At 38.5% G+C, this 25,566-nt stretch overlaps 3 protein-coding genes across 4 annotated transcripts; 2 read left to right on the plus strand and 1 right to left on the minus strand.

Moving 5' to 3' along the window:
* Positions 1-514: 514 nt before the first annotated feature.
* On the minus strand, positions 515-25,120 carry rb1 (retinoblastoma 1). Of its 2 annotated transcripts, none has more exons than XM_004076477.5 (27): positions 24,841-25,120; positions 23,096-23,216; positions 21,826-21,929; positions 21,531-21,665; positions 21,422-21,460; positions 21,283-21,332; positions 20,974-21,084; positions 19,745-19,890; positions 19,580-19,657; positions 17,869-17,978; positions 17,712-17,789; positions 17,163-17,250; positions 16,965-17,081; positions 16,489-16,545; positions 16,308-16,339; positions 16,104-16,180; positions 15,734-15,954; positions 6,264-6,379; positions 5,928-6,082; positions 4,600-4,745; positions 2,450-2,554; positions 2,260-2,373; positions 2,028-2,176; positions 1,918-1,948; positions 1,685-1,827; positions 1,537-1,583; positions 515-1,451 (listed from the first exon to the last, which is right to left on the minus strand). In XM_004076477.5, exons 1-27 carry the CDS (start codon positions 24,948-24,950, stop codon positions 1,381-1,383), a joined length of 2,751 nt encoding a protein of 916 aa, XP_004076525.1. In that variant the 5' UTR covers positions 24,951-25,120; the 3' UTR covers positions 515-1,380. The 2 variants fall into 2 exon arrangements, with proteins under 2 accessions (XP_004076525.1, XP_078787368.1); XM_078931242.1 differs by lacking the exon at positions 24,841-25,120 and adding an exon at positions 24,124-24,244.
* Positions 7,954-9,894, plus strand: LOC105355627 (lysophosphatidic acid receptor 6-like). Its single transcript, XM_023962478.2, has 2 exons — positions 7,954-8,233; positions 8,355-9,894. Exon 2 carries the CDS (start codon positions 8,369-8,371, stop codon positions 9,419-9,421), a length of 1,053 nt encoding a protein of 350 aa, XP_023818246.1. The 5' UTR covers positions 7,954-8,233; positions 8,355-8,368; the 3' UTR covers positions 9,422-9,894.
* Positions 12,419-13,585, plus strand: LOC110016390 (lysophosphatidic acid receptor 6). Its single transcript, XM_078931243.1, has one exon. It carries the CDS (start codon positions 12,462-12,464, stop codon positions 13,491-13,493), a length of 1,032 nt encoding a protein of 343 aa, XP_078787369.1. The 5' UTR covers positions 12,419-12,461; the 3' UTR covers positions 13,494-13,585.
* Positions 25,121-25,566: the final 446 nt, after the last annotated feature.

Consider the following 25,566-nt stretch of genomic DNA (forward strand, 5'->3'; position numbering starts at 1 on the left):
GTCATCTTTCCTCCCAGAGGATATGGAGGACGCTCACAGAAGGGGAACAGGAAAAACAAGCAGCTGCAAGTAACATACTTAAGTTTCCCCCCCCCCTTTTTTTAAACAACTTTCTTTAAATTGTGTTATTGCAAAAGCCACATAACTTCAAAATAATGAAGTATTAAGATTTCAGTTTAATTTCTTTTTCAACTTACCTGCTTTGCTGCAAATTTCTGTTCGGTAGTCTCCACAGCAAGTGTCCTATCCTGTGCATATCTGATGAATGGTCAATGTTAGCAGCTAAATTGACATTACAACAAAAGGTCAGTTAATTGCATTTTATGTGGAATGTTCACTTTCTTTAATCAGTTTTACTTAGATTTGAAGCCCGGCTGGCTGTAGCCTCTCGTAAATGTCAGGTAGCAAAGCAGGCGGTGGAAAATCTTCCTCTAAAAGATGAGCTCATAGCTTTTTTATAAGTTTAGAACAAAAACAAAAGAGAAACAGTGTAAAGATGAAAGACAAGAAACTATTTAACTGTGTTTCATTATCTTTATTTCCAGGAACTTGTTGAGCATATCACATTATTAAAGCATTCATCTTAAACTCTGTTCACTGAAATAACAATATTTTACACTGGGGATTTTTCTAGAATGAACCCCACATATAGGCTACACGTGTACTTTATTATTCAGTAAATTAAATTAGTTTCCCTATTTTAGAATTTGCCTTGTCCTCACAAAAACAACCTTCAGTTCACCACAGAAGTGAATACGTAAAAATATTCTTTCAGTACTTAAACACTATGAAATTTTTTTTTTTCCATTTTCCTTTTTCACCAAAAGTTAAAACAAACCTAAAATATAAACATTTTTAGGTTTAGTCCAAGAAAAACCAACACTAGTCACCAGATCCTTCAATATGTTGACCTTTTTGGTCGAACATGCGATTTTCTCCCTTAAGGACATGACCCTAAACTTCCAGACAGCAATCTGCATCTGAGACAGATTCCTTTGTGTTGACAGTAACCACGAATCAACATTTAAAATGCTGGATCATCATGATCCAAACATGTAAGAATAGACAGTTTTCCAAGACAGAAGTAAAACCAATGACGTTTGAAACAAATGATTCCTCCTTAAAAGGAGCAACTATAATAAACCAAACCCACATCAGGAACAACCACAATTCTATAAAAGTCATTATTTAGTTAAAAAACTCAAAGCATGACAAAGACAAAAAAAGGGGAGAGAATCGATGTCATCAAACTACTCTTTCAATCAAACTATAAACTAAAAGCAGCTAAAGGTGCACAAAAAAATCCAAAAGCAACTTGGGTTTCACTTTGTGTGCGGACAAACAGTAGTGTTCAAACAGTGCAGGTCAGTCCAGCAGATCTTAGGTTGTTTTTTTCCTGGATTCTGCATCCTCCTTCATCTTCTGCTCTTGCATTCGACTGCGAGTGGAGCCTGCAAGAAAAGCAGCATGAAGATGTGTGAGAAAACAACCGCAGGAGTTCAGCGGGACATGCAAAGGCACAGGTGTTTTTCTTACTCATCTCTGCAAGCTTCTGTATCAGTGCAGACTCTCCTCCAGATTTGCTGTAAATTGAAATGAAAAAATGATCCAGATGTTAAGTCAAATAAGCCTGATTTGTGGCGGTACTCTCAAGCTTGAATTTTGAAGTCGAATTGTCACAAACCTGCCATCAGCTTCATCCTGCCCGTCCACATCAAAGCGTAGCCTCTTCAGAGGCTTTAGAGCAGAGCCACCATCCAGAGTCCTCTTGTGAGCGCGGTCACCGCTGTTCACCATCTGGTTGATTTTCTGGAAGCGGTTGGCAAACTGTAGACCAAAAAAAGGAAAGAAAAGAAAATGTAGCAGCTTCTCCAGCCATGAGTAAAATAATAATTTTTATTTTAAAAAATCACAAACCCCAAAAGATTCACCAATGGAAACCAGCATTCTGCACAAAGGAAAAAAATTAATATATTGTAAGGAAATATTTCTAAAGTATTGACATATTCTAAGCTCTTGGGACTGACCTGGAGCGAGGAGTCATCATACCCGGAGACAGGCGTGAGTTTTTTAGAGGAGAAATGTACACATTGTTGCTTCCCGGCACACGCAGAGGGGAGTTTGGGAACTTGTAGGGACTGCATGGGATTTGAGGGATCGGAGAAAGAGTAGGTGGCTGGAGAGAAAGGACAGCAGATGCACTGAGACGAGTACATTTGCAATAAAAGCACACTGTTAAACAGGTCTGAAGTCTCTCACCCGGGTGGATGCATACTGCAGGATGTTGGTTTTTAACTTCTGCATAAACACTTGATTGTAGAAGACGATGATGGAGTCGTACTGGCCTTCTGTGATCAACACGTGCTTAAAGGTCTGAAAAAACAACATTCTCATAAGTCACTGTTCAAAAAGAAGAGTTTATATTAGAGTTTTTTGAAAGTTGCATCACCTCTTGGCTGGTGTTGGGCATGTTCTTGTAGGCAGAGACGATTAACTTGAAGCGCAGGTCGACGCTTTTTACTTTGCAAATTGCATACATGGCAGACATCATCAACTGCAGAGATGATTGAACTTTAGTCAGATTCTTCTTCACTACTGCCAGAAAAGTTCATAAAAACTTCTAACATTCACTCATGCACACACATTCACACACTGATGACGGCTCCACTGCCAAACACTGGGGTCATTCTATAACCATGAGGAGAAATGTGAGGTTCAACACATTCAGCGCAGCGGGAACCGGACCTGCGATCTTCCAATCAGAGGTCGACCGCTCTTCCTCTGCACCACAGCTGCCACTGCTATGGTGACCAAAATGGACAACCAAGCTCAGAAGCGCAGCTGCCAGCCTAGGTGAATCTGTGATAAATCTTTAACCTGGTGATCGGTGTTAAGAAGACATTAAAACAGGAATTCCCTGAGGAGCCTCCATCCTCCTTCACTGCTCTTTTTATTGGAGATATTTCACAATAAATAGATAATCACATTTCCATATGTGATCCTAGGAATAGGGAATTCCAGTTTCTCATTATGGAAGAAGGGTGGACTCCATCAACTACCGGTACTTGAGTTAGAGTCAAATGATGGTAAATATATAAAGTGTGAAGACTATTGATGGGTCTGGCAACACAGACGCATCGGCTCACGTGTAAAGCTCATAGAGTGAAACCCTGTGTCGCTGCGCGTATCCCTTTAGGAGAAGTCACGTGACCGATACAGCCACTGTGAGCCAAACAAGGAAGCGCGTCTACCAGCAGTGTTGCCAGATCATGCGGTTTTCCACCCAATTGGGTGGGTTTGATTTTGCTGAGAAAATTTGATTTGTGTGGTTTTCGCGTCAACTTTGCAGGTTTTAGTTAGTTTTATAATGAGTCTCTAAGCAGTCTTTTATTTTGAAAGTTATTATATTTTGAAAAATTACCAGATCTTCTTGGTTACATTACTGTCACTTGGGTGCTAAATAAGTCCAGCGGTGAGTTGGACTGAAGAACAGTTTTTGATGCCTCAGATGCGCGCCCTGCTTCCAGCTGTTGAATGATTCTCGCGCTCGTGTGCCGCCGTTTTCCCCGCCCACCTGTGTTTGAGGTTTTATTTTACTGAATCTTTACTTAAGGTGTTAAATGTGGTGTTTTAATGAGGTTCGCGGAATTATTTAATAGTTTTAATAGTGTTTCTGGCTTTTTGTTTCTCCTCTTCCTCTCGGTTTCCGCTTGATCTAGCAGAATATAATTCTATTTCCAACGAACTCTAATCAGTCATTTTATGTTTCAGAGGTTAAATGTGGCATTTGTTCTGCAGAACCGTCAAACTTAAAAGCACTTTCCTAATGCTGGGGCATTATAGAGCGAGACATGGGAATAAGGAACTACTATGACAAATATTGTGTTTAGCTTCAATTTAAAAAGTATATCAGCTGAGTTTCTTAACTTGGTTCCCTGCAATAACGTTTTTGGTCCAGTCAGTATTAAGTGACACAGTATCGACACAGTATCATTACAGTTTGGGCAATGTGTTGAAACGCTTCACGTGGCCTCATCTACACATCACTAGTAAAGACTATATCATTAAACTAGATGTAACATTTATGGATCCCTTGAGGATTATTTGTATCACTGTAGTTTAATATTCTAAAATAATACACATTTGTAGTTTATTTTGAGTGAAGATGGAGCAGCAGAGAAGGGTGGGAGGTGCTTTTTTTATTTTTCTTTGATGGAGAGTTTATTTTTTGTGTTTGTGTGATCTGTATTCTGTCAGTCCAGAGTGTTTCAAGTTCATGCATTTTATTTATATGGATGGTCTTTTTGTCTGACAGAGAAATGTAGAACTTCCTTCTTCTTGTTCTCTGTTGTCCTGGACTGGTAAAGCTCGTACACCGAGTTCTACTTTTCCCTCGCTGTGATTATTCATCGTGACAAATGTTGAGAGAAGGCGCCATTGTTATAAGGGATACCTTTAACGTCACAGATTCTTAATAATCTCTTAAAAAGCATGATAATAAAAAGGAAAGAAATTGGTAGGAAAATAGAAACATAAAGAAATTCTAGCTTTACATAACTAGAAAAAAACAATCATTAGAGCACGATAAGGCGAGCACACCTGGTCAAGGTGACGGTCCCTCATTAGATCATACTCATATTGCAGCGTGTGCTGGAACAGAGTCCATATAACGTGCTCCAGGTCCGGGTGGTTGGAAAGCAGGCAGGAACAAAGAGTCTTCAGCCTCGTATATGCCAGTCGATACACTATAGAAATAGAAAAAGAGGAACTTTCCGTTTTACCAGTGGACGACCCAATTCAAACTAGTTTAAAAATAAGGAAAATAAAAAGTTATTTGTAAATGAAACAAAAAACAAAATTCTAACAGGAAGTTAGATGTATGATTCATCCAATTCCAGGTAAACTAATAAAAGCCTTGAACTACAAAAAGTGAGTAAGCTAAAACAAAATAGGTAATATAGAACTGTAGCTTAAAGGATGTTAGGGACTCAACAAGAACCCACACTGATGAAAATGGTGTTTTGGGTGTTTTTAACATGATCTTGTGACATAATTCTGATGATGGAGGACATGTGAAGAAAATTTAGCTTAAAATTCATTTTCTGAGTATATCTCTATTCAAGCTGTTGTGAATCAGGAGCAGATGAAAAAAATGCTGTTTGAAAAAGATCGTATTTGTTACATAGAAAATACACTGGGCGGACACAAGCTCCCTGCTCTGTTCTATTCTGATTCATCCACTTATAGACAAAGAGATCCAAAAACATCTTCCTTTTCCTTGTCTGAGCTGGTATGTGGCTCAGAACTACGGCTGGACACACAGGATAGGTTTTTACATTAGATAAAAATACGATCAAAGTGGAACTTTAACATCTTCTTAGATTATGTAGATGGATGTCTGTCTCTGATTGGACAATAAATCTGTTGTACTAAGAGTTAAGTTAATTTCAAATGTTCTGTGGTCTCTTATTGTAAAACACTTTCATACCCTGAAGGCGTTGTGAAGAGATATATAAATAAAGCTTAACTCATTCATTCAATGACTCCTTACAGACACGTTCTTTGTTTTTTTTAGCTGTTCCCTTTAGGAGTTACACAGTGAATCATTCACCTCCATCTAACCCTCTTCTTTGTTTCTTCCTCGTTCACATAAACTTCCTTATTAAAACCATGAAACTCCTATTTGGTCTTCCTCTAGGTCTCTTTGTTGGTGTTAAGCAGCCTTTTACCAGCATAACCACTGTCCCTACTCTCAATGTGTCCAAAACCTTTTATTTTTTTAAAACATCTCACATGAGCTGTTCTTCTGATGGACGATGAAGCCTTACTACAGCCAAGCCAAGTCTCACTTGTTGTCACCAATATCCACCAGCACCAATAGCTCTTGTTAAACTGACATCAAGGAAATAATCACAGAAACATCTTACATTTTTTATAGAAGAGGCTCAGAGAGTTAGACTTTGGTTGCCGTGGAGCTTGGCCTGCTGCCTGAGGTGTCGGCTGAGAGGAAGCCTGAGAGCTGGGCGTGGCTGGTGATTCAGGAGGCAAGACACGGAGACCTGGGCGAATTGGGGATAGATATCTGTAGATGGAGAAGAAGCCAAAGAAGCATGCGTCATTTCCACCACAAGTAAGGAGGCCCCGTGTTGAGTCATGCATTTAAACCAAGACAAATGAACTGACGATTTGTCCTCATTCATAACAGTAACATATATTTCAGGTTTAGAACAGTTCCGTGTGAGCTGAGGGAAAGATTGGCTCACAGGTCAGCTGCCGTGTGGTTGTGTTGCAGAGGTAAGCTGAAACTCGCCGGGGGCTCGGCCTGTTCTGTGGCTCCAGCTTCATTTTCCCGCTTCAGCAGCTCAAACAAAGGGGAGCCCTACAAAAACAGAATCATTTAAGTCTTTATCATAAACTTCACCTCAACCAGAATGAAAATACCGCACAGTGTTATGAAATGCACACAAAGACATTAAAATACAGGTTAAAACGATACATTTAATCAGCTAAAAAAGGAATTATAGTTTTTTTGGTCATCATTCATGTTCAAGTCATGGTCACTCACATAACTTATGGCTATCAGTAATATTCAAGGCTGTAAGAATAGATTCAAAAATACATAGTTCTATGATAAAAGTGATCTTTACTGAAATAGATTATCAGGTTCTTTCTGGCTCTATTTTGTAAATGTTCTTTTGATCATTCTTGTTATCTGATTTGATTTGTGTTTTATACTGATAGATTGATGTGCAGATGTATATAAACTTTAGAACAAGTTATTTTTTAAAATAGTATGAAACGCACTCTTAAAAGAAGTATAACATTTTTTTTTATTTGCTGAGAACCCAAAACAGATGAAGTAAAGTCTCCTTTCATAAACACGTATCAAGATTTAAAGGATCGGCATCAGGCAGGGGAGTTATGAAATAACTACAAACTGACAAACAAGAAAAATGCGATCAGAGATACACACCTGTAATAACTACCAGTCTGTTTCAAACTCAAAGTTTATTTTGGTTTCTGAAACGATATTAAATGCTAATAACAAAAATAAAAATAAATGTGCCCTAGTAAAATAATTGCATTCAAATTTTCTCTAAAAAATGTATATTTGCACAAAGAAATCGCTGTGCTGCAAAAAATAAGAAGAGACTTTAACTTTGAATTAAAGAAATTCTGATTTTGAGGTAAATCTTGAATGGTGTTCTTTGTTGTACCTCAAAAAGAAGAACAAACAGTGACACACAGAAAGTACAACATGTGAACATCTCATTTCACTAGCAAAACAGGCCAGATAAAACACAAAGTACAGTAGATAAAACCACATGTTGGACACTCCCAAAATGTGGTTTGTTTACAACTGTTGTTTGCTGTTTTTTATGACAAAAAAAATCAAGCAATTGATTTAAAAAGTTTGTATTAACTTAGTTATGAAATCTGTAAACTGACAAAAGCCTGAGCTCACAGATGGGGGTAGGGCTGGTGTTTTATTACATATTATGACCTCAGCAGCTGCAGGTACAGACACGATTGAGTACAAGCAGTATGAGTACAGTGCATTCCTAATGACAAGCTACACCCTGCTGACGCCAGAAACATTTCAAAAGTTACAAATTTACTTTTTCAAATGTTTGGCAACAACTTAGGACATTACTTGCACTGTAAAGATATAATATCTATCAATGTCCTGCAGCAGTTCCTTTATTGTTTGACAGTCAAATGAGATACAAATCTTGAATGTCTCATGAAACATTCGCGTATAGAATTGAAAGTCATAGTAAGACAACTTTACGTTTAAATCTAAAGGTTAAAACTGACAGATATTGACATTTTTATTAATTATTTTGATTTGGATAGAGATGTATAACTTTTATCTCATGTGAAAGTAAAAGTGAACAGTAGGGGGAGAACTTAAGTCCACAGGCAGACTCCTCCCCATATTTCAACAGTCCACTGAGCCCTTTGTGTCTCTACCTTTGACTTCCATGCAGCTGCGAGGCAGCTAATACTCTATAACAGGAACAGACCGACACCTGCGACGTATCCACAGAGCTGTTGAACTGATACGCAAACAACAAGATCAGCTATTTTTCTGTTTGGAGTCAAGAGAAAACAAAATCTATGTGGATTTTTATTCTGCTGTGGGAGGAAACTGTAAAGACACTTAATCTTGACCACTGGATGTGCTGGGCAACTTTAATGCAAGAACAATCCAACAAAAGGACCTAAAAAGGTATTTTGCAAAACTACCTACATACTTTTCCCTCTAAGAATTTTATTAGTCAACATTTTCCATCTATTGTTTAATCGAAAAAATTAAAGGACAACAACTTTTCCGTATTTTTGCCTTTTAGAAGCTAATTTGAAGATGAGTATGAACAACAGCACCAGGAGCTGTGAAAGAAACGATGAGTTCAAGTATCCGATGTACAGCGTCTATTTCAGCGTCGTCTTTTTGCTGGGATTTCTCTTCAACATGACAGCGATGTACATCTTCGGATGTAGATTGAAGCTGAGGAACGAGACCACGACCTACATGATCAACCTGGCGGTCTCAGACTCCCTCTTCGTTTTCACGTTGCCTTTTCGGGTCGTGTACTTTACTAAACGTAACTGGATATTTGGACCTGTGTTTTGCAAGATCTCTACAGCTCTCTTCTACACAAACATGTACGGCAGCATCCTCTTCCTCACTTGCATCAGTGTTGACCGCTTTCTGGCCATTGTGCACCCGTTCCGGTCCCGGGCAATTCGGACCAAGAGGAATGCAAAATTGACCTGCATTCTGGTGTGGGTGATGATTCTCTCTGCAAGCATACCCACAGGCATCAACCTGGACACCACCTCTGTAAATAACAGCAAATCCGAGACAAACTTTTGCTTTGAGAACTACTCCAAAGATCAGTGGAAAAGCGAACTGTTTAAAGTGGTGGTGTTTATAGAGACAATGGGCTTCGTTCTCCCACTGATGATCAATGTTTTTTGTTCCACCATGGTGCTATGGACCCTGAACAGACCCCAAACCATCAGCCGAGGAGGAAGCATCAAAAAGGCCAAAATCTTGCGGATGATCATCGTGCATCTGTTAGTCTTCTGCTTCTGTTTCATCCCGTACAATGTGAACCTCATCTTCTATGCCCTGGTCCGCTCCAAGGTCCTCAAGGGATGCACGGCAGAAGACGTGGTCAGGACTATTTATCCCATCGCTCTTTGCCTGGCAGTGACCAACTGCTGCTTTGACCCAGTTATTTATTACTTTACCTCAGATGCAATTCAGACCTCCATCAAACAAAAAGCGACAGTATCATACAGTGGAGCATTTAATAGGCTGCAGACGGAGAGCTCTCAGAGCAGCCCTAACTTGACACCAAAGAGCCTTACAGGGAATAGTCTCCAATTTAAAGCACCTGACAATAATTAACTCCATCCTGTGTTGTAGCATCCTGCTTGGAATTAAATGACAACATCTGAGCGAATTTGAATCCCAGACAAGGAGATGTTTCCATTCCCCACAGAGACTTTGGACTTCTAACTGCGCTCTGGCAGGGAAATAAGTCTTACCCAACTGTTGCAACATGCAAATTTTCACCAGGTGAACAATTTACAACATGGGTAATAAACTCTATACTGAAAAAAAACTGTCTGCACAAGCAAAGAGGAAACTTGATGCTGTATATATCTTAGCTTTGGCTCCAGCTTTGCACGTGCATTATTCACCACAGCAGGCCTTCTTTAGACTATTTATAGACAGCAGAATATTTCTTTTAATGAAACAAAACCATGCAGTGTTTTGGTAAGTTCTGTATATACTTTTCTAATGAAGCATGTTTTATACAATCTTTTTTTATATAAATACTGAATAAATTTTTAGCTTTTTAAAGCTTTGGAACTTCATGCATTCCTTGTGTAATTTCATTTGATGATGTAAGAAACTCCTGTTCTTGAGCCTTTGCCATTGCTTGAACCAAGGTCCATCCACACACATGTGGTTGGTCAAAAGTGTACAGTTCAGGTGTGTTCTGCAAACAACGGCTACAGAGCACGCAAGCACCCACAAAACAGACGGCTACCAAAATGACTCGGCAATATAATAGGTAGATGCACTTTTGCAGTAAGGCTGGTTTTAAAACGGACAATGTACTAACCAAAGTCTTGGGTACTTTATTTTGAAACACACATATTAGTGAAGTAATTTCCTTTCAATAAGTAATTTTTCTGTTTGAAACTGCATTCTAACAGATGGTTGCTGTGTGCGTGCATAAGCCAAAACCAAACAAAAACTCTACAACATTAAAGTTTGCCAGGAACTGGCTTCTCTGTGCCCCCCTCTCTGACGGGGGCTCTGTTGAAAGAAGCTAATAGACCACCATTCCCTTCCAGAGTGTTCACAATCTACCAAATTAACATACTAAACACTGCTGCAAAGCTTCAACCACATACGATTCAGATAGACCACATGAAACGCCAATTGTGGTGGTCTCTGAACAGATGTGACATCTTTCTTAAACTTTAAAAGACAAGCCATGCACCACAAGCACCACTGCATTCCTGTTCAGAGTTTAGCCTGCAGGCTTGGCTCTTCCGCGGAGCGACAAAACACTACAAGTGATTAGAAAACAAAACCAGACAAGAAACGGCACGAAACTTCAATGGAAGTTTCCGAGCTGATGTGGGTATCTTGTGTCAAAAGAATCAGCAATGAAAAAATGAAAAAAGGGGATTACTAGTTAAAAAAATGTCATGAAATTATTGCCAGCTACAATGCACGCAAAAACAGAAGAAGAAAGAGGGATTTTGTGGCCTTTGAGAATAACAGTCAGCTACGATCCCATGCTATAGTTCAAACCAGAGCTTGTCCGCACATGAAGACCATCAGCTGATACTCTCCTACGTCTGCTCAACTCTCTGAGCTGTTCTTGTGTGACTTTGAAGCTAACCAGCCAGTAGACTGCTGATCCTAAGTAGAAGTTTTTTTTTTTTAACCAAAAAGATTTGGATGTCTATAAATGATCCAAAAGTGCAGCTGATTAAATAGCAATGTACTTACGGCTATATTTGTTTAACTAAGTCCTAAATTACAGACGAGTAAACAATAATATCTGATCATTTATTAGCAGTTAAATCATCTAATTGTGCTTCAAAGAGCTAAAGCTAACTTAGACGTAATTAAGGTGTCCTAAAATTAAGTTTCGCCTTTATTAAAAATGATAATAAGAATTTTTACAGTTTCTCTTGCATCACAAATCGAAATATGAAGACAAAATAAAACAGGGACCTTCTATCATTTAGAATAATCATTTGTTTTATTCTAAACTAGGATTTATAAAAATCAACGTGTCTAATGAATATTATAAAATGACCTCAAAATGCGTAGTTCATCTTCTGGAAAACTACTCAGTGTATGAAGAACCAAGCAAGTGAATTGCCAGATTCCTTTAACTCCAGGAAGCACTAAACTAGGATTGAGTGGAGGGAGTGGTGTGAGAGACTGGGCTGCTGTGAGCTTCTGCTGCAATCAGTAACATGTCCACTCTGCAGCATCAGGTGCTGAAAATCTACTGCATTTACAATAGATGAACTGCAAATGGAACAATCCAGTTACTGGTGAGTGGCATTTTCATTTGTTTCGGGTGGGTTTTCTGTACCACTTTCTGTATGTGTAAGCTGTGTTTATGACAATAAATCTCTACTCTCTACTCTACTACTCTGTTCTGTACATTTGAATTTGATCAAGATTTCTGATCTCTTTAGTTTGTTGAATCATTCTTAAACACAAACTTGCACATAAACAAGATGAAAATTTAGGCCATTTACACTTTTATTTCACCACTTAATTAAAAAGGTTTTATTGGAATTATTTTTTTAATTAAGAAAGTTTTTACTGTTGAAAGTACAAGATAACATTTCACATAGAATTCTTTAACCGATCATTGGCCAAGCCATCATTTTTGTAGTGTCTTAAACTACTGAGCCAAAATTTTTTAATTATATTTGCAGTTTACTTCACCTTCCAAAAATCAAGACACCTTTTCCAATACTGACAGGATCCAACTGTTCTGCTTTCGCAAGTTAAACTCAAACTAAAGCTCCTGCTCTCTTGAATACCACTTTATGAATTTCATTAAACATGTTTGTGATCTGTAAAGAATATAAAAATGATTCATGGATTTTTCTCACACTCTGAATGTAATGAAATCCTGTTTGCTTACTTTATGAGAGCGCTCTAAAAGCTTTATTAGTAGAATCCACCTGATTATATCAGGCACAGTAGTCACCTTTGCAAATTTACCTTCCATAAAGCGTCACACATTTAAAATCTTTACCTTCCGCAGGTCTAATTGCTTCAACAAAAGTATACAAGTTTTCATCTATCATGTACTCATTTTAAACCAACCCTGTCTCCTCCAGACATGAGCTCAATGCCGTCACTTCGAGTGGTGGAGGCCTTAATCCTTTGAGCTATGGAGCTGAATCTGACGCATCAGAGTTTGGAGCCGTTTTCAGCCTTGTCTAACTGTACAGTGGATACAAGTTACCGCTTTGTTTTCTACCAAGTGTCCTACAGCATCATCTTTCTGCTGGGGCTGGTCAGCAACAGCCTGGCTTTGCGTAGGCTGTGCTCATCAACCTGCACCATAAACTCCACAGCCATCTATTTGGTCAGTCTGTCTACTGCAGATTTATTCTTTGTCATCTCTTTACCCATGAGGATTTACTATTACCACCAAAAGGCTCAGAGCTTATTCTCTAAGACCGAGAACTCCACCAGCTGGACTCATGGGATAACGTACTGCCAGATCACCTTTGTCCTCACGTACATCAGCTTGTACGGAGGCATCTTCTTCCTGGTGTGTATTGCTGTGGATCGATACTGGGCTGTGGTGCACCCTTTGATGTCTTCAGTCCGCCGGTTACGTACTGCACGTGTGGTGAGTGGGGGGATCTGGTGCCTGGTGTTGGGGCTCAGCATAAGTTTGCCTTTACTGCGATCGGCAGCGTCTCATCACGACCGGCCCTGTCTGTTCGATCCGTCCTCCCTCCGCCACAAGACCCTCATTCTGGTAGTCTTTGGCATAGTGCTGGGGTCGTTTCTGCTGCCTACTCTGATCCTCCTCTACAGTTACTGCAGGGTGCTGATGGTGCTCCGCCACCCAAGACATCGCTGCCGCAGTCAACGCCACAATCGTCGCCACACCCTCAGAATAATCTACTGGGTGTTAGGAGTCTACCTAATGTGTTTCCTGCCATATCACATCAACCTGCTGGGATTTACCCTCACACAGGTAAAGCTGCTGCCCCACTGTGGCCTCGCTAAGGTGACTGAGGCTGTGCATCCAGTGGTGCTCACCCTCGCCAGTGCGAACTGCTGCCTAAACCCACTCATCTATTACTTCTCCAGTAGCTTGGTGAACAGGGAGGGGCCCCGTGGATGGGGAAGTGGCAGCCATTGTCGTAGATCCTTTCAAGCAACTTCTCAAAAACTCCCTAATTAGTGCAACATGTAGTTTAGTTTAGTTTAGTGTCTGATGCTTATGGGGATGACACTGCAGAACTTGTAGCCTCACGACATGGAAAATTGGACCAAATTGAATTTGTTAATTGGAAATATGCTCTTTAGACTTGCACCAAAAACACATAGCTACAGTCAGGACCATAAATATTTGGAGACACATTTTTTCTAATTTAGTTTCTGTACATTACCACAGGGAATTTTAAATAAAACAACTCAGATGCCATTGAAGTGCAGATTTTCAGCTTTTATTCCATGGGTTGAACAAAAAGATTGCATAAAAATGTGAAAAACTAAAGCATATTTTAAACCCAATCCCTTCATTTCATGGGCTCGTAAGTAATTGGACAAATGACATACCTGAAAACAAAATGGTCATTACTAATATTTGGTCGAAAACCCTTTATTGGCAATGACAGCCTGAAGTCTTGAACTCATGGACATCAGCAGATGCTGGTTTTTCTCCTTCTGAATGCTCTGCCAGGCCTTTACTGCAGCGGCTTTCAGATGCTGTTTGTTTGTGGGCTTTTCTGTCTGAAGTTTAGTCTTCAACAAGTGAAATGCTCAACTGGTTTAAGATCAGGTGACTGACTTGGCCATTCAAGAATATTCCACTTCTTTGCTTGAATAAACTCCTGAGTTGCTTTGGCTGTATGTTTTGGGTCGTTGTCCATCTGTATTATGAAACGCTGCCCAATCAGTTTGGCTGCATTCACCTGGATCTGCGCAGACAGTATGTCTCTGAAGACCTCAGAATTCATTGGGCTGCTTCTGTCTTGTGTCACGTCATCAATAAACACTAGTGTCCCAGTGCCACTAGCAGCCATGCACGCCCAGACCATCACACTGCCTCCACTGTGTTTCACTGATGATGTAGTGTGCTTTGGATTATGAGCTTCTCCACGCCTTCTCCATACTTTTCTCTTCCCATCATTCTGGTAGAGGTTGATTTTGGTTTCATCTGTCCAAAGAATGTTTTTCCAGAACTTTTTTAGATGCTTTTTAGCAAAGTCCAAACTAACCTTCCTATTCTTGAGGCTTATGAGTGGCTTGCATCTTGCAGTGTACCCTCTGTATCTACTTTCATGCAGTCTTCTTTTGATGGTAGACTTGGATATTGATACGCCCACCTCCTGGAGAGTGTTGTTCACTTGGTTGGTTGTTGTTAACGGGTTCCTCTTCACCATGGAAATGATTCTGCCATCATCCACCACTGTTGTCTTCCGTGGACTTCCAGGTCTTTTTGCGTTGCTGGGTTCACCAGTGCTTTCTTTCTTTCTCAGGATGTACCACACTGTTGATTTTGCAACTCCTAATATTGTAGCAATTTCTGGCATGTTTTTTTTCCGTTTTCTCAGCTTAATGATGGCTCCTTTCAACTGCATGGAGAGCTCCTTTGACCGCATGTTGTCTGTTCACAGCAAAATCTTCAAAATACAAGCAGGAGTCCTCTAATCAACTCCAGGCCTCTTATCTGCTTCACTCATAATGACATAACAAGGGAATTGCCCACACCTGCCCATGCAATAGCATGGAAGTCAATTGTCCAATTACTTATGAGCCCATGAAATGAAGGGATTGTGTTTAAAAAATGCTGTAGTTTTTCAAATTTTTGTGCAATCTTTTTGTTCAACCCATGGAATAAAAGCTGAAAGTCTGCACTTCAATGGCATCTGAGTTGTTTTGTTTAAAATTCACTGTGGTAATATTCAGAAACAAAATTAGCACAAGCATGACTGCAAAAAGTGTAACCAAAGCTGCTAAAGAAAAACATTTTAATCTATCTCTAAATAACTGAATGCACAGAGGCTCTAAAAACAACGCAACAAGTCTTTCATGCTGTGTCTTCAGTCTGAATTTTTTTTGTGTCAAATACCTTTTTATTTTTTTTGCTTTAGCTCAAAATGCTGATTTAGAGTTTGTGGTTTTAGCAAAGTAAAGTGTTTTTTTTCTACAATTATCTGAAGTGTTTTTGTGTGTTGACCAAAGTAGTGAGTCGTGCAAAAGCAGGGAAGTGGCACAGCCTTATGTAAAGCATCTCCTTTCTGTTCTGAACCCTGATGAAAACCTGCCACTGTGTTACAGCCTGTACCTATTTGCTAAAACGTGTTTCCTTTTCTGTAATTAAAATAATTTATTTCATATTTGAGTCAATGATGTCTTTAATACTCTGCATGCTTGCAGGATGCACTGGTTTAAAGAAAGGTGAGTAGTGTAACTGACCGTCCTCCATGCGATCTTCTCCATGATGAGGTTCTCACACGTCTCCAGATGTTTGATAATATCTTTGCTCAGAGTTGGTTCAGCCTTGATGAAGCTTTCGATGACTTTGTAGAAGTCAAAGGCGGAGAGATCGAACACATCGAGTATCCACGGGAAACACAGGTCTCTCACTGCTTGGTCGCCTTCTCCATGACTGCATCCTCTGTTTTTGAAACTGCTCTCTATTCATGAAGCACAAACATTTTTGCAAATGTTTAACAGAAAAGCCATGCCAACAGAAATCCTATAGAAAAATTAAATTAAATAACCTTTTTTTTAATAAACTAGCTTTAACTTTATTTATTTTTCATAAGCTAATGGGTGAATGTACCTTCGTATGTTGCCATGACGACTTCCAAAGCACAAGCCAAAAGGGACATGTGAAACGTGGAGTCATTGAGAAGTTTGCTGAAAATTATAGCAAGTGATTTGTGAGGCAAAGAAAACTGCAGGATCAGTGTCAAAAGAAAATAAAAAATTAAATGCGTAAAGAGTCCCTGACTACACACAAACACGACAAAGATGCAAAATTTACCTGAAATTTTGCACAGACAGTCGCTTCTCCTCCTTTGAAATAAAAGCAATAAAACTGTTCAAATATGTCTGCTACGGTTTTCTAAAGGCAAGCACTGTATGCACTCTAAAGTTTATTTGACAAAAAAGATACATTTAGTTAAATACATCTGTTGAAACAAAACAACAATAAAAAACTTTACCGATTCTAGCATTGCCTCCATGACCTTGTAATACAGCCTAACTCCAAGAGTAAATCTCTGAAAAGTAAAAGAAAATAGGTAATATTATTTAAAATTATGATACGTTTTAAAGGGTTTTGCCAACATTGAGAAATATTAGGTTAAGAGCAGCAACAGGTAAGTAACACTGGTGTAGGTTTCACATTAAACTGATCCCTGGTTTGTGTTTTGTCTCTCTCAAAATGTTCTGAAAGGTCAAATCTTCTGCAAAGTGGAAGATGTGGTTAAAAGAAAATAGAAAGAAGCTAGTTTTGGTGCTCAAACTTGATAAATTGGATCCATTCTGAAGAATCTTTTCATTCATACAAATAGATTTGATTGTTTTCTGATCCAATGTTTTGTCATTTTAAGTCTTGCTTAATTTTTTTTAAATTTGGAGAAATAAATCTAGCAACTGAAAATCTAATAAAAGTGAACATAATAGCGGTATTTCATACCTCTCTGCCATACACAATGCAATGCGGTCCAACGGCCTCACCAAACTTCTGGCTAAACACCTGTCCAAGCATCTCCAAACGCTTCTGTATACCCTGGGTTGGGTCCACAGTGCAGTTCTAAAGATTAGTAGCAAAAAAAGCAAGTATAAATCTGCAATTTGACAGAAAGCATCATTTCAGTGTTTTGAACAGACCCACTTTAAAATATATCGCAAGATTAGAGGATGGCTGGTCTCCACTGGAGGGAAGGTCACCCCTCAGCATCTTGATAGAATTCATTGCAGCTCTGCGAAGGAAAGTTTCAAAATAAGGACAAATGCAGAGACTTAAAAAAAACATTTAATACCAGGTTAAGTACCATAATTACCCACAAAGGTCTCGTAATGTCAATGTAAACATTTTCCCTTACAGATATAAAAACGAATGTTAAGTTTCCACCTATTTTCACATGTGTATTTGTTTTGTAAATTTGAATACCTTCTTTTCAAACAGCCAGTTTATGGCATCTGGTATGTCAATAATTTTACAGGCCAAATTTAAAAAATGTAAAAATGTTATAAATATTTTCATAATATAAAATTATTCACACATTTTTGTATTAATATTTAGGTTTTGGACATTTCCCTTCCCCTTAAGTAGACAAATTGTCAGTTTTAGTAAAGAAAAAGAAAAACATTTATAGATATATATAAATTACCACTTGATGGTGTGTGTGTGTGTGTGTGTGTGTGTATGTGTTTGGTCAACCTAATTGGTGTCTGTGGAGGGATTAATGGCCCGTCATCATCCGGTGAGGTCTTCTTGGGAGTTCTCTCTACCTGGGAACTGAAGGCAGAACCAGACTCTCAAACAAGACTCTTCAACAAAGCTCAGAAACCAAGATGAGAGGGAAAAAAGAAATTACATGTCAACTTTTGGTGCAAGGACGGTTTCATCTCCATCGAAAAACAGTCGACCATCAATGTCTCCACTCTTCAGGTAGTGCTCTTGATACTGCTCGCTGACATCAGTCACCTGAGGAGAAGATTACAGTATATGGGGTTTACAGCACAGTATTGTGCCATTTAACAAATATAAACACAGAAATAACTTTGACTTTAATTGGACCTGGGGCTTAGTTTATAAAAATGCATAGATTTTGGTGTAGAAAACGTCCAAATTAGAAAATGTGCGGACAAAGGGAATGTTCGGATGTTGTGACCTAATTCCTTCCCTACTCACCATATAGTGTTTTGCCATTTTGAAGTGCTGTCCGAATCTAAAATTCCAAAACTAAGTGCCCTAGAAATTTCACAGAAGTCTCTGCGAAAAACCAGTGTGCTTCGCTGCTCACTAGATCGGCGATTATAGACCACAATACATTGCATCGTAACAATTTTTACAAAAATATGTATTTAAATGTATTTTCTAATAAACCATCAACGTATTTATCTTCAGAAGACAGTGGACTAGTACATATTCGTCACAAAACGCTCATATTAATTCGATTTTAACTTCGTGAAATCGAAGACGTCTTACAGTGGTGGACAATATTGTTGGTTCCCCTCAGTTAAATAAAGTCCACAATGCTCACTGAAATGACTTGAAATGTTTAAAAGTAACAATAAATTAAAATGTATTAAAAATTAAATAAGCAAAATCAGCCATTACTTTTGAGTTGTTGATTAACGGAATTATTTAAAAAAACAAACTAATGAAATGGGGCTGGAAAAAAATTGATGGTACCCATAACTTAATATTTTTTTGCACAACCTTTTGATGCAAAAGGTTGATGGGTCTTAAACTTCTGAATAATATGTGCCACTTTCGTCACAGGAACTTCCAGCTGCTTAGAGATGGTTTTATAGCCTTTACCTTTACCATGTTTGTCTATAATTTTGTTTCTAATGTCCTGGGACAATTCTCCCCTTCGCATTCTGTTGTCCATGTTCATTGTGGTACAGACCTTTTCACCAAACAGCAACATGACTATTTGTCTCCCTTTAAATAGCCAGACTGACTGATTATGGGTTTGAAAACAACTGTGATGTCAATTAAAGGACATACCTGTGTTCATTGTGACCCCCTGGGCTATTAGTTCTCAGTCTTTTTTGGAGGTACCATCATTTTATTATCATCATTATTAAAGTAAATTAACTGTAGTTCTTATACACCTGCAGATCATATAGAATGAGTGCAGTCTGGATAACATTTGCTTAAAGCCTCAGAGAAAAGATGGTGCTCTGCAGTATGACTCGGTTCAAAATAAAAGAGGGGGTTTTCAGTAAGGCCTTTGTTGGCAAATCTAAATATTTACACATAAAAAAGAATGACTAGGACAATGCACCCATAGACTAATTATGGCCAGTATCCTTGTTTCAAGAAATATGTCCATTTAAGCAAACAGTAGCATCTGCTTTCATATCTGTCTCTGCAATATGCCGCTGGGACATACAGGAGGGATCCCCTGCTTACGTACACAATTTTCCGACATTGTCTTTGTGTGAACAAACAAAGAAAAAGCCAACATCTGTCAGGCACTCAAATGCTTGACAACAGAAGACACGCACAGAGAAACAGATAATTAACAAACACGGTACCTGCCGAGGAGACCTAAGAACAGAATGGGCCCTTACCAAAGGAAAATCTGGGAATCTGGAAAGATCCATCAGGTCGAGAAAAGCTGAGAAGCTGGTCTGGTAAACGTTCTTCACCTGCAAATGCAGATCACACAAAGGAAAATGGCCACACTCTCAAGGTGAATAAAAGTGGTGTCTACAGAGAAGAAAAAAGTGACAGACCTCCTCAGCGTTGCATTCGTTGTCTTTGCACAAAGTTTCCAGAAGCTCCACATTAACCTCAGATTCCACAACGCGGGATTTGGCTTTGCTCTGGTTGCGGCGAGATGTTCTTGTTAGCGGACTCTGAGCTTTGCTGACGACTGACTCTGAGGGAGAATGCAAGAAATATTGGTTGATGAATATTAATAACACCAAGCAACAACAAAAAATGTGTCAATAGGTCTGACCGCTCTCCTCAACGTTCATTTATCTTATGAAAGAACAATTTTTAAAAAAGCAATTTAGTAGTAGCAGCAGGTTAATAAATCTTAAATATTCAACAGAATTGATTGTTTTAGATGTGCCGTTATTTATTTATCAAGATGAAGATAAAACATAGACCAGACCAGCTTCTTGGCTAGAAAGGACTCCTACAAATAAAACAAAGTTCTTGTTTCAATGTGAACAAAATATTATCCTGAAAAGAAAAGTAAAAGCCTCTAAGAAAAGACCAGACCACAATTCCACTGAAATACACTTATGGAGAAAATTAATACTACAAAACCTCGATGAATATAATTGCTGTTGTAAAAAAGTTTTAAAAAGTAAGAAAAAAGTTAGTCCAACTTAAAGTGTTGCTGTTATACATGCCTCTCCATGCCTTTAAGACCCACTCCAATGAAAATCCAGTTTTTGGTGTTTTTAACATGTTCTTGCAGTATTTCTTTTATGATGGAGGACATATATAAAGAATTTATAAAAAAAATGGCATTTCTGAGTATTTCTTTATTCCAATCGGGATTGACCAGGAGCAGAGGAAAACCTGCTGCTTGAAAAAGCTCAAAATTGTGATGCAGCAACTGAAATGGGCGGGCCAAAGTCTCCCTGCTCCGCTCCATTCCTATGCATCCACTTGTTGACAAATAGATCCATGTTCGTCTTTGTTTTCCTCGCCTGAGCTGCCATCTGGCTCAAAACTGTTCAGCTGGATAGCTCTGATATTGCTCACCATTTTTCGTTGCCCCACTAATGTTGGCTTGGGGTTGTGAGGGGCTGTAAGCTAGCTGGAGAGTGTAAACAAAGGCATGATGGGATATCAGCAGAGGTTACTTCCGCACCAACTGTCCCGCTCACAATTCAGAGGCGAATTTCTGATGAACAACTGGCGCTCCGCAAAAACTCTGTCTTAAAAAAATGACAGCTTTTTGGATGTTGGCTAAAAACTGCTTAATCATAATTAACACACTTACTGTACAGAGGCAGCAAAAGCTCTGGAGAGCTGCGCTTGATGAACAATTCCAGCGTGCAAAGCAACAACTGGAACGATATGACCAGGTCATCCTCCATCTGCAAGGCTCTTCCTGCAGAAATCACATGCGCCACACACGAGAAGCACCAATAAGGCTTCAGACTCCAAATAACAGAATAGCAACCATAATAAACATGTTCTACCAAATCTGATCAGCACTGAAGAGAAAGGAAGTGTGACATGGAAAAACAAGGATAACTGCTCACGCCTGCTTATTTTACTTGTTAACATGTTAAAAGGCCCCACTGACCTTTTGCCAAAAGAAACATTGTCCAGCAAGTACGCATGGTTGCCCTCTCCCTTGAAATAAAATGGATATTACATCAACAAATTACAAAAGGGTTAAAAAATAAAATAAATGGACAAACATCCAAGTTGAACTAACTTACTTTTTATCAGGGGTCGAAGCAAAGATTTTCTTGCACGTTCTGAAATAAATCAAGTGTATGTTTGGTTGCAATTGTTGCCAGAATTTCTTCTGCGGGTGTTTTCACTTACTTCTCAAACCTCTGGTAAAGAGCCAGCATCACATCGTACTTCTTCTCCACTCGCATCAGTGCTGAATTCACTTTAGTGCTTATCGTATCCAAGTTTACATCCAACTTTCTCACCAGGCCGACAAACTGTTTCACACTATAACACAAAAAATGTCTGGGTGAGAGGCCTTGCTTTACTCTGTGTCTTCAAAGCTTAACAGTGAATTTGTAGCTTAAGCCATTTAAAGCTCAAACAAGGTCTGAAACATGATTTTTTTTTTTACTTTATTTTATAAAATACTACTCCTGCTACTTACTTGATATTGACAGCTTTTAGAACTTCAGTCAGGGTAAAACAGGCGGCATCCATGTCTGTTGCAGTCACAAATAGACAAGAACCCCACAGTCTTTTCTGATTGGCCTAAAAAAATTAAAAGAAGGTAAATTACTTAATTCAATGTTTCAACAACTGCTGTCTGCTTTTAGATCAGTGATTAGAGGGTTTCTAAACATTTATTATAATTGTCTTTACTTTCATGTATCTATATTTACTCAGTGAGGGAGAGCTGAATAAATATCCACTTTTTGCTGCTATCAGTTTGTTACCTTTTTTATAATGCCTAGTAAGACTAAGAAATTGAAAATGTCTTGGATGACTTAACACTGCCTATTTTCATATAAGACTGTGGTGGATGTTTTTGGAATCCAAGTGCCTCAGGAATTTACTGCCAAAAAATGTAATACTCTGGATGACATAACTTTGGCATCGAGCAACACTTAAATAAACTCTAGTTCTTTTGTGCTTAGGTAAAATTGAGCCATAATAGTAAAAAAAAATGCACAGTGTTAAAGTAAACAAGTCTTTATTATATTCAAAAGGTTTCTGAAAATCCCAATTCTGATCCAGTTTGCGTCAAATCAAGCTCAGATGACAACTGGTACAAAAACAAAATATTTAATTTTATGAATCATTATTTCTTTAATCCAGAAAGAAATGTTCTGCTTTTTGATGTCAGACTGCATAATTACTGATTGTTATTAGACTTTCCACAATAAGGTCTTGTTTTGGCAGATTTTATATGTTATTTTTGTCAAAGCTACTAATAAATTCTACCTGGGTGATTCCATGACACCCTGGAGTCATGGTGTTACAATCTCCTTGTTTGTGCAAATATCTTAAGAAAAAACTTGCCGATAATTTTCTTTCCCATAGCAGAGATTTCAGTGTTTGCTTGTTTAATTGTCAGTCTTCATTATTTTTCTGTCATCTCTTTATTTCACTGGTTTAGGAACTTCTTTATTAAAGAAAGTTATGTGTTTGCGCTGTCATCAGACTCATTTAAATCCTTCAGATGGTTGATTAAAATGCATCTAAGTTTAAATGAAATATAAAAGCAAGTACATTTAGCTGGGGCACTTTGTTGTCACGTAAAGAGGAAAAAATAAGTATAATTGCTTGGTTGGCATTTGGTTTCAGACTGCATCAACCTGCCATCCCTTTTATTTTGATCTATAAATGTATCTTTGCTTTTACCATCAGGGCCCCAACATTACAAAGTGACAACTCGGACAGTTGGTTATACATACATCAACATCTTCCATCACATCCTGTACAGTTTTCCACAAAGTCCACGCGCGCTCACACACGGAATCCGTGGCGTGGAGGCTCTTACACAGGGTCACAAACTCCACATCCTTCTCTGTGTGTCTTCAGAAAGGAAAACAAACGTCAGAAAATCAGATTATATAGCAGTGAAACCTTCTAGACTATTTTCTAAACCACATGATTTCCTGTTATTTGTAGATGAAACTTGTTAAAACCAGTGATGAAAGTCAGGTAAGGAAAAAATCCCTGAACTTTTCTTTGAGCGATATGGCGGGCACAGAGCAAAATTTTGGAAAAATACGTGGTCTTAGATGCATTCTGGTGCATTCTGGCAACTAGTTATTCACTTCTTTATCAAGAAACTAAGACTAATTGGAGCATCATGATTTGTCATTCAAACCCCTAGTTTGACTCTCCATTAAGGACTTGCTGGTCCCAAAAAAGAATTTGGAAAATTGCTCAAAGTAACACAATCCTACAATCTACGCTTTTCCTTAAAGCTGCAAAACATACAATTGCTAAAATATAGTAACATCAAAGCCCCAAATGGCAAAAAGAACACCAGTAACTATGATATTCTATGAAAATACCTCAGTTATTTATACATTATTTCTGCTTTAGAAATGACTGATGTACAACATCCACTTGCACTGTTTTCTCAAACTATAATTACATCAAAATATGGGATCTGCTTTAACTATAATTCTATAACATAATACATCAATTCTTTAACACCAATACTAAGTAATCTGGGAAATATCAAAACAAACATACAAACTAAGCTAAACATTGTAAACATTATTTTTTAAGGGAGTGCGGGTCCAAACCATCAAATACTTGTAATTAATGTCAACTATACTGAACTAAATCATGGTAATTAGGAAATACAAATAAATTAGATAAAGAAATGTATTCAAAATAAAAACTGAAACTCAAAACTAAAATTGAAATTATTTCAAAATGTGGTTTTGAGATTATTTTACACAAAAAAGTATTTGACCTACACTACCTTAAAAATCTTTTTTTTCCAGCCAAGACCACTTCAATTTGTTTTTTATCGTCTTCTCACAACTGAGGTCGTGACCACGCTCAATAATGACGATGCCTGCCATTATTTTAACACAAATTTTATCGCAAACTCTTCAGATGTGTTTGTGAAAGTTTAGCGTGGGTCCGCCAGTTTTGGTCTCTAGGGAAGCGAGTCACGCTGACCACGTGGTGCAGACAGAGCCAATCAGACCCGTCGACGCATCCGAAAGCAACTAAAACGGCCCGTCATTGGTCAATTAGGCCGGGAAGACGAGAGATGGCCACGACCATAGAGGAAGCGATCTGCGGAGAAATATAGAAAATAAAGCTAAAATTAGCTGATTTCAGACCATTTTTTAATCCGGAAAGCGATTTGTCCGTAGAGATCAGGTCTTTATTTCCCGGAAAGTACGTTCGGTTTGCTCAAAAACCCGGATTTCCGGGAATTCCCGGAAGACTTTCATCACTGTAAAACTATGCTGCTGGTTGTGTGGATTGCGACATTCATTGTCAGTACTACTGTAGGGGTACAATGTTGTTAGCCTCGCGGTGGCTAACTCTAACGGTTCGTACACAAGCTACTCATGAAAATACTCCTTCAAAGCCCGTTTTTTGTGTCAGTGAGTAAAGAGCGTTTTAATGTGTATACTGGGAATCTGTTGTCCCCTTCCGAATGGCGACTGTTAACTTATCTTACTTGTTCAAAGAAAACTCTGGACTCCCCTTCTTGTCTGCAAAGCTTTTGTCAGAACTCGGCTTCGGCTCCTTGCTCTGTGCCGCTCCCGAGTTGCGTTTTTTAGGCGGCATATTGGAGTGGTTACTTTTCAGAAAAATGTGTACACCTTTTTGTACTTTTGTTTAAATCGGCAGCTAATGTATTTAGAGTTTAAAGCCCACTCAGTAAATTCAATGGCAACAATACAACAAAATCTGACATACTTCCTGGAGCCGTGCTTCAGTGTATGCTCGTTTTATTCAAAGGAATTGCCCCGCAGGGAGGTTATGTCGTAGCGTTTGCAAACGTTCTTTACACTGTGATAATATATCTGAATAAAATACCCTATTTTGAATTTAGATTTAAGAATATTATTTCTAAAGAAGTCAAAGCTAATTTTACTATTAAACTGTACTCTAAATCATATCAGACACCATTTTTTTAGTTCACACAGATCACATGACAGCACTTGAGTTAAATAAAACAAACTGACAGTACAAAAGCGCGGGAAAATACAGACGCAATTTCCGCTTGTTTGCGCATGCACCACAATCGAAACAAAGTTAGCACGTCTGTCAATGGCAATGACGTTGATTGTATAACAAAAACATATTTTCCTTACATCGAAAATAATAATAATTTACGTTTGAACCTTTTTTCCATTCCTGGTGGTTAGCGTACCTACAATCTAATCTGTGGTTCACTTAG

The sequence above is a fragment of the Oryzias latipes genome, chromosome 14 (genome assembly GCF_053564925.1).
Source record: "Oryzias latipes strain Hd-rR chromosome 14, Olatipes_Hd-rR_3.1".
NCBI classification, from domain to species: Eukaryota; Metazoa; Chordata; class Actinopteri; order Beloniformes; family Adrianichthyidae; genus Oryzias; species Oryzias latipes.

What these genes read in the sequence shown, in the direction of transcription:
- LOC105355627 (XM_023962478.2), top strand. Translation starts at nt 8,369, where the DNA reads ATGAGTATGAACAACAGCACCAGGAGCTGTGAAAGAAACGATGAGTTC.
- LOC110016390 (XM_078931243.1), top strand. Translation starts at nt 12,462, where the DNA reads ATGGAGCTGAATCTGACGCATCAGAGTTTGGAGCCGTTTTCAGCCTTG.
- rb1 (XM_004076477.5), bottom strand. Translation starts at nt 24,950, where the DNA reads ATGCCGCCTAAAAAACGCAACTCGGGAGCGGCACAGAGCAAGGAGCCG. An exon ending in CCTCCACAGACACCAATTAG is followed by an intron (nt 17,251 to 17,711) that starts GTTGACCAAACA and finishes TTTCCTTCGCAG; the next exon opens with AGCTGCAATGAATTCTATCA. An exon ending in GAGCCTCTTCTATAAAAAAT is followed by an intron (nt 4,746 to 5,927) that starts GTAAGATGTTTC and finishes CTATTTCTATAG; the next exon opens with TGTATCGACTGGCATATACG.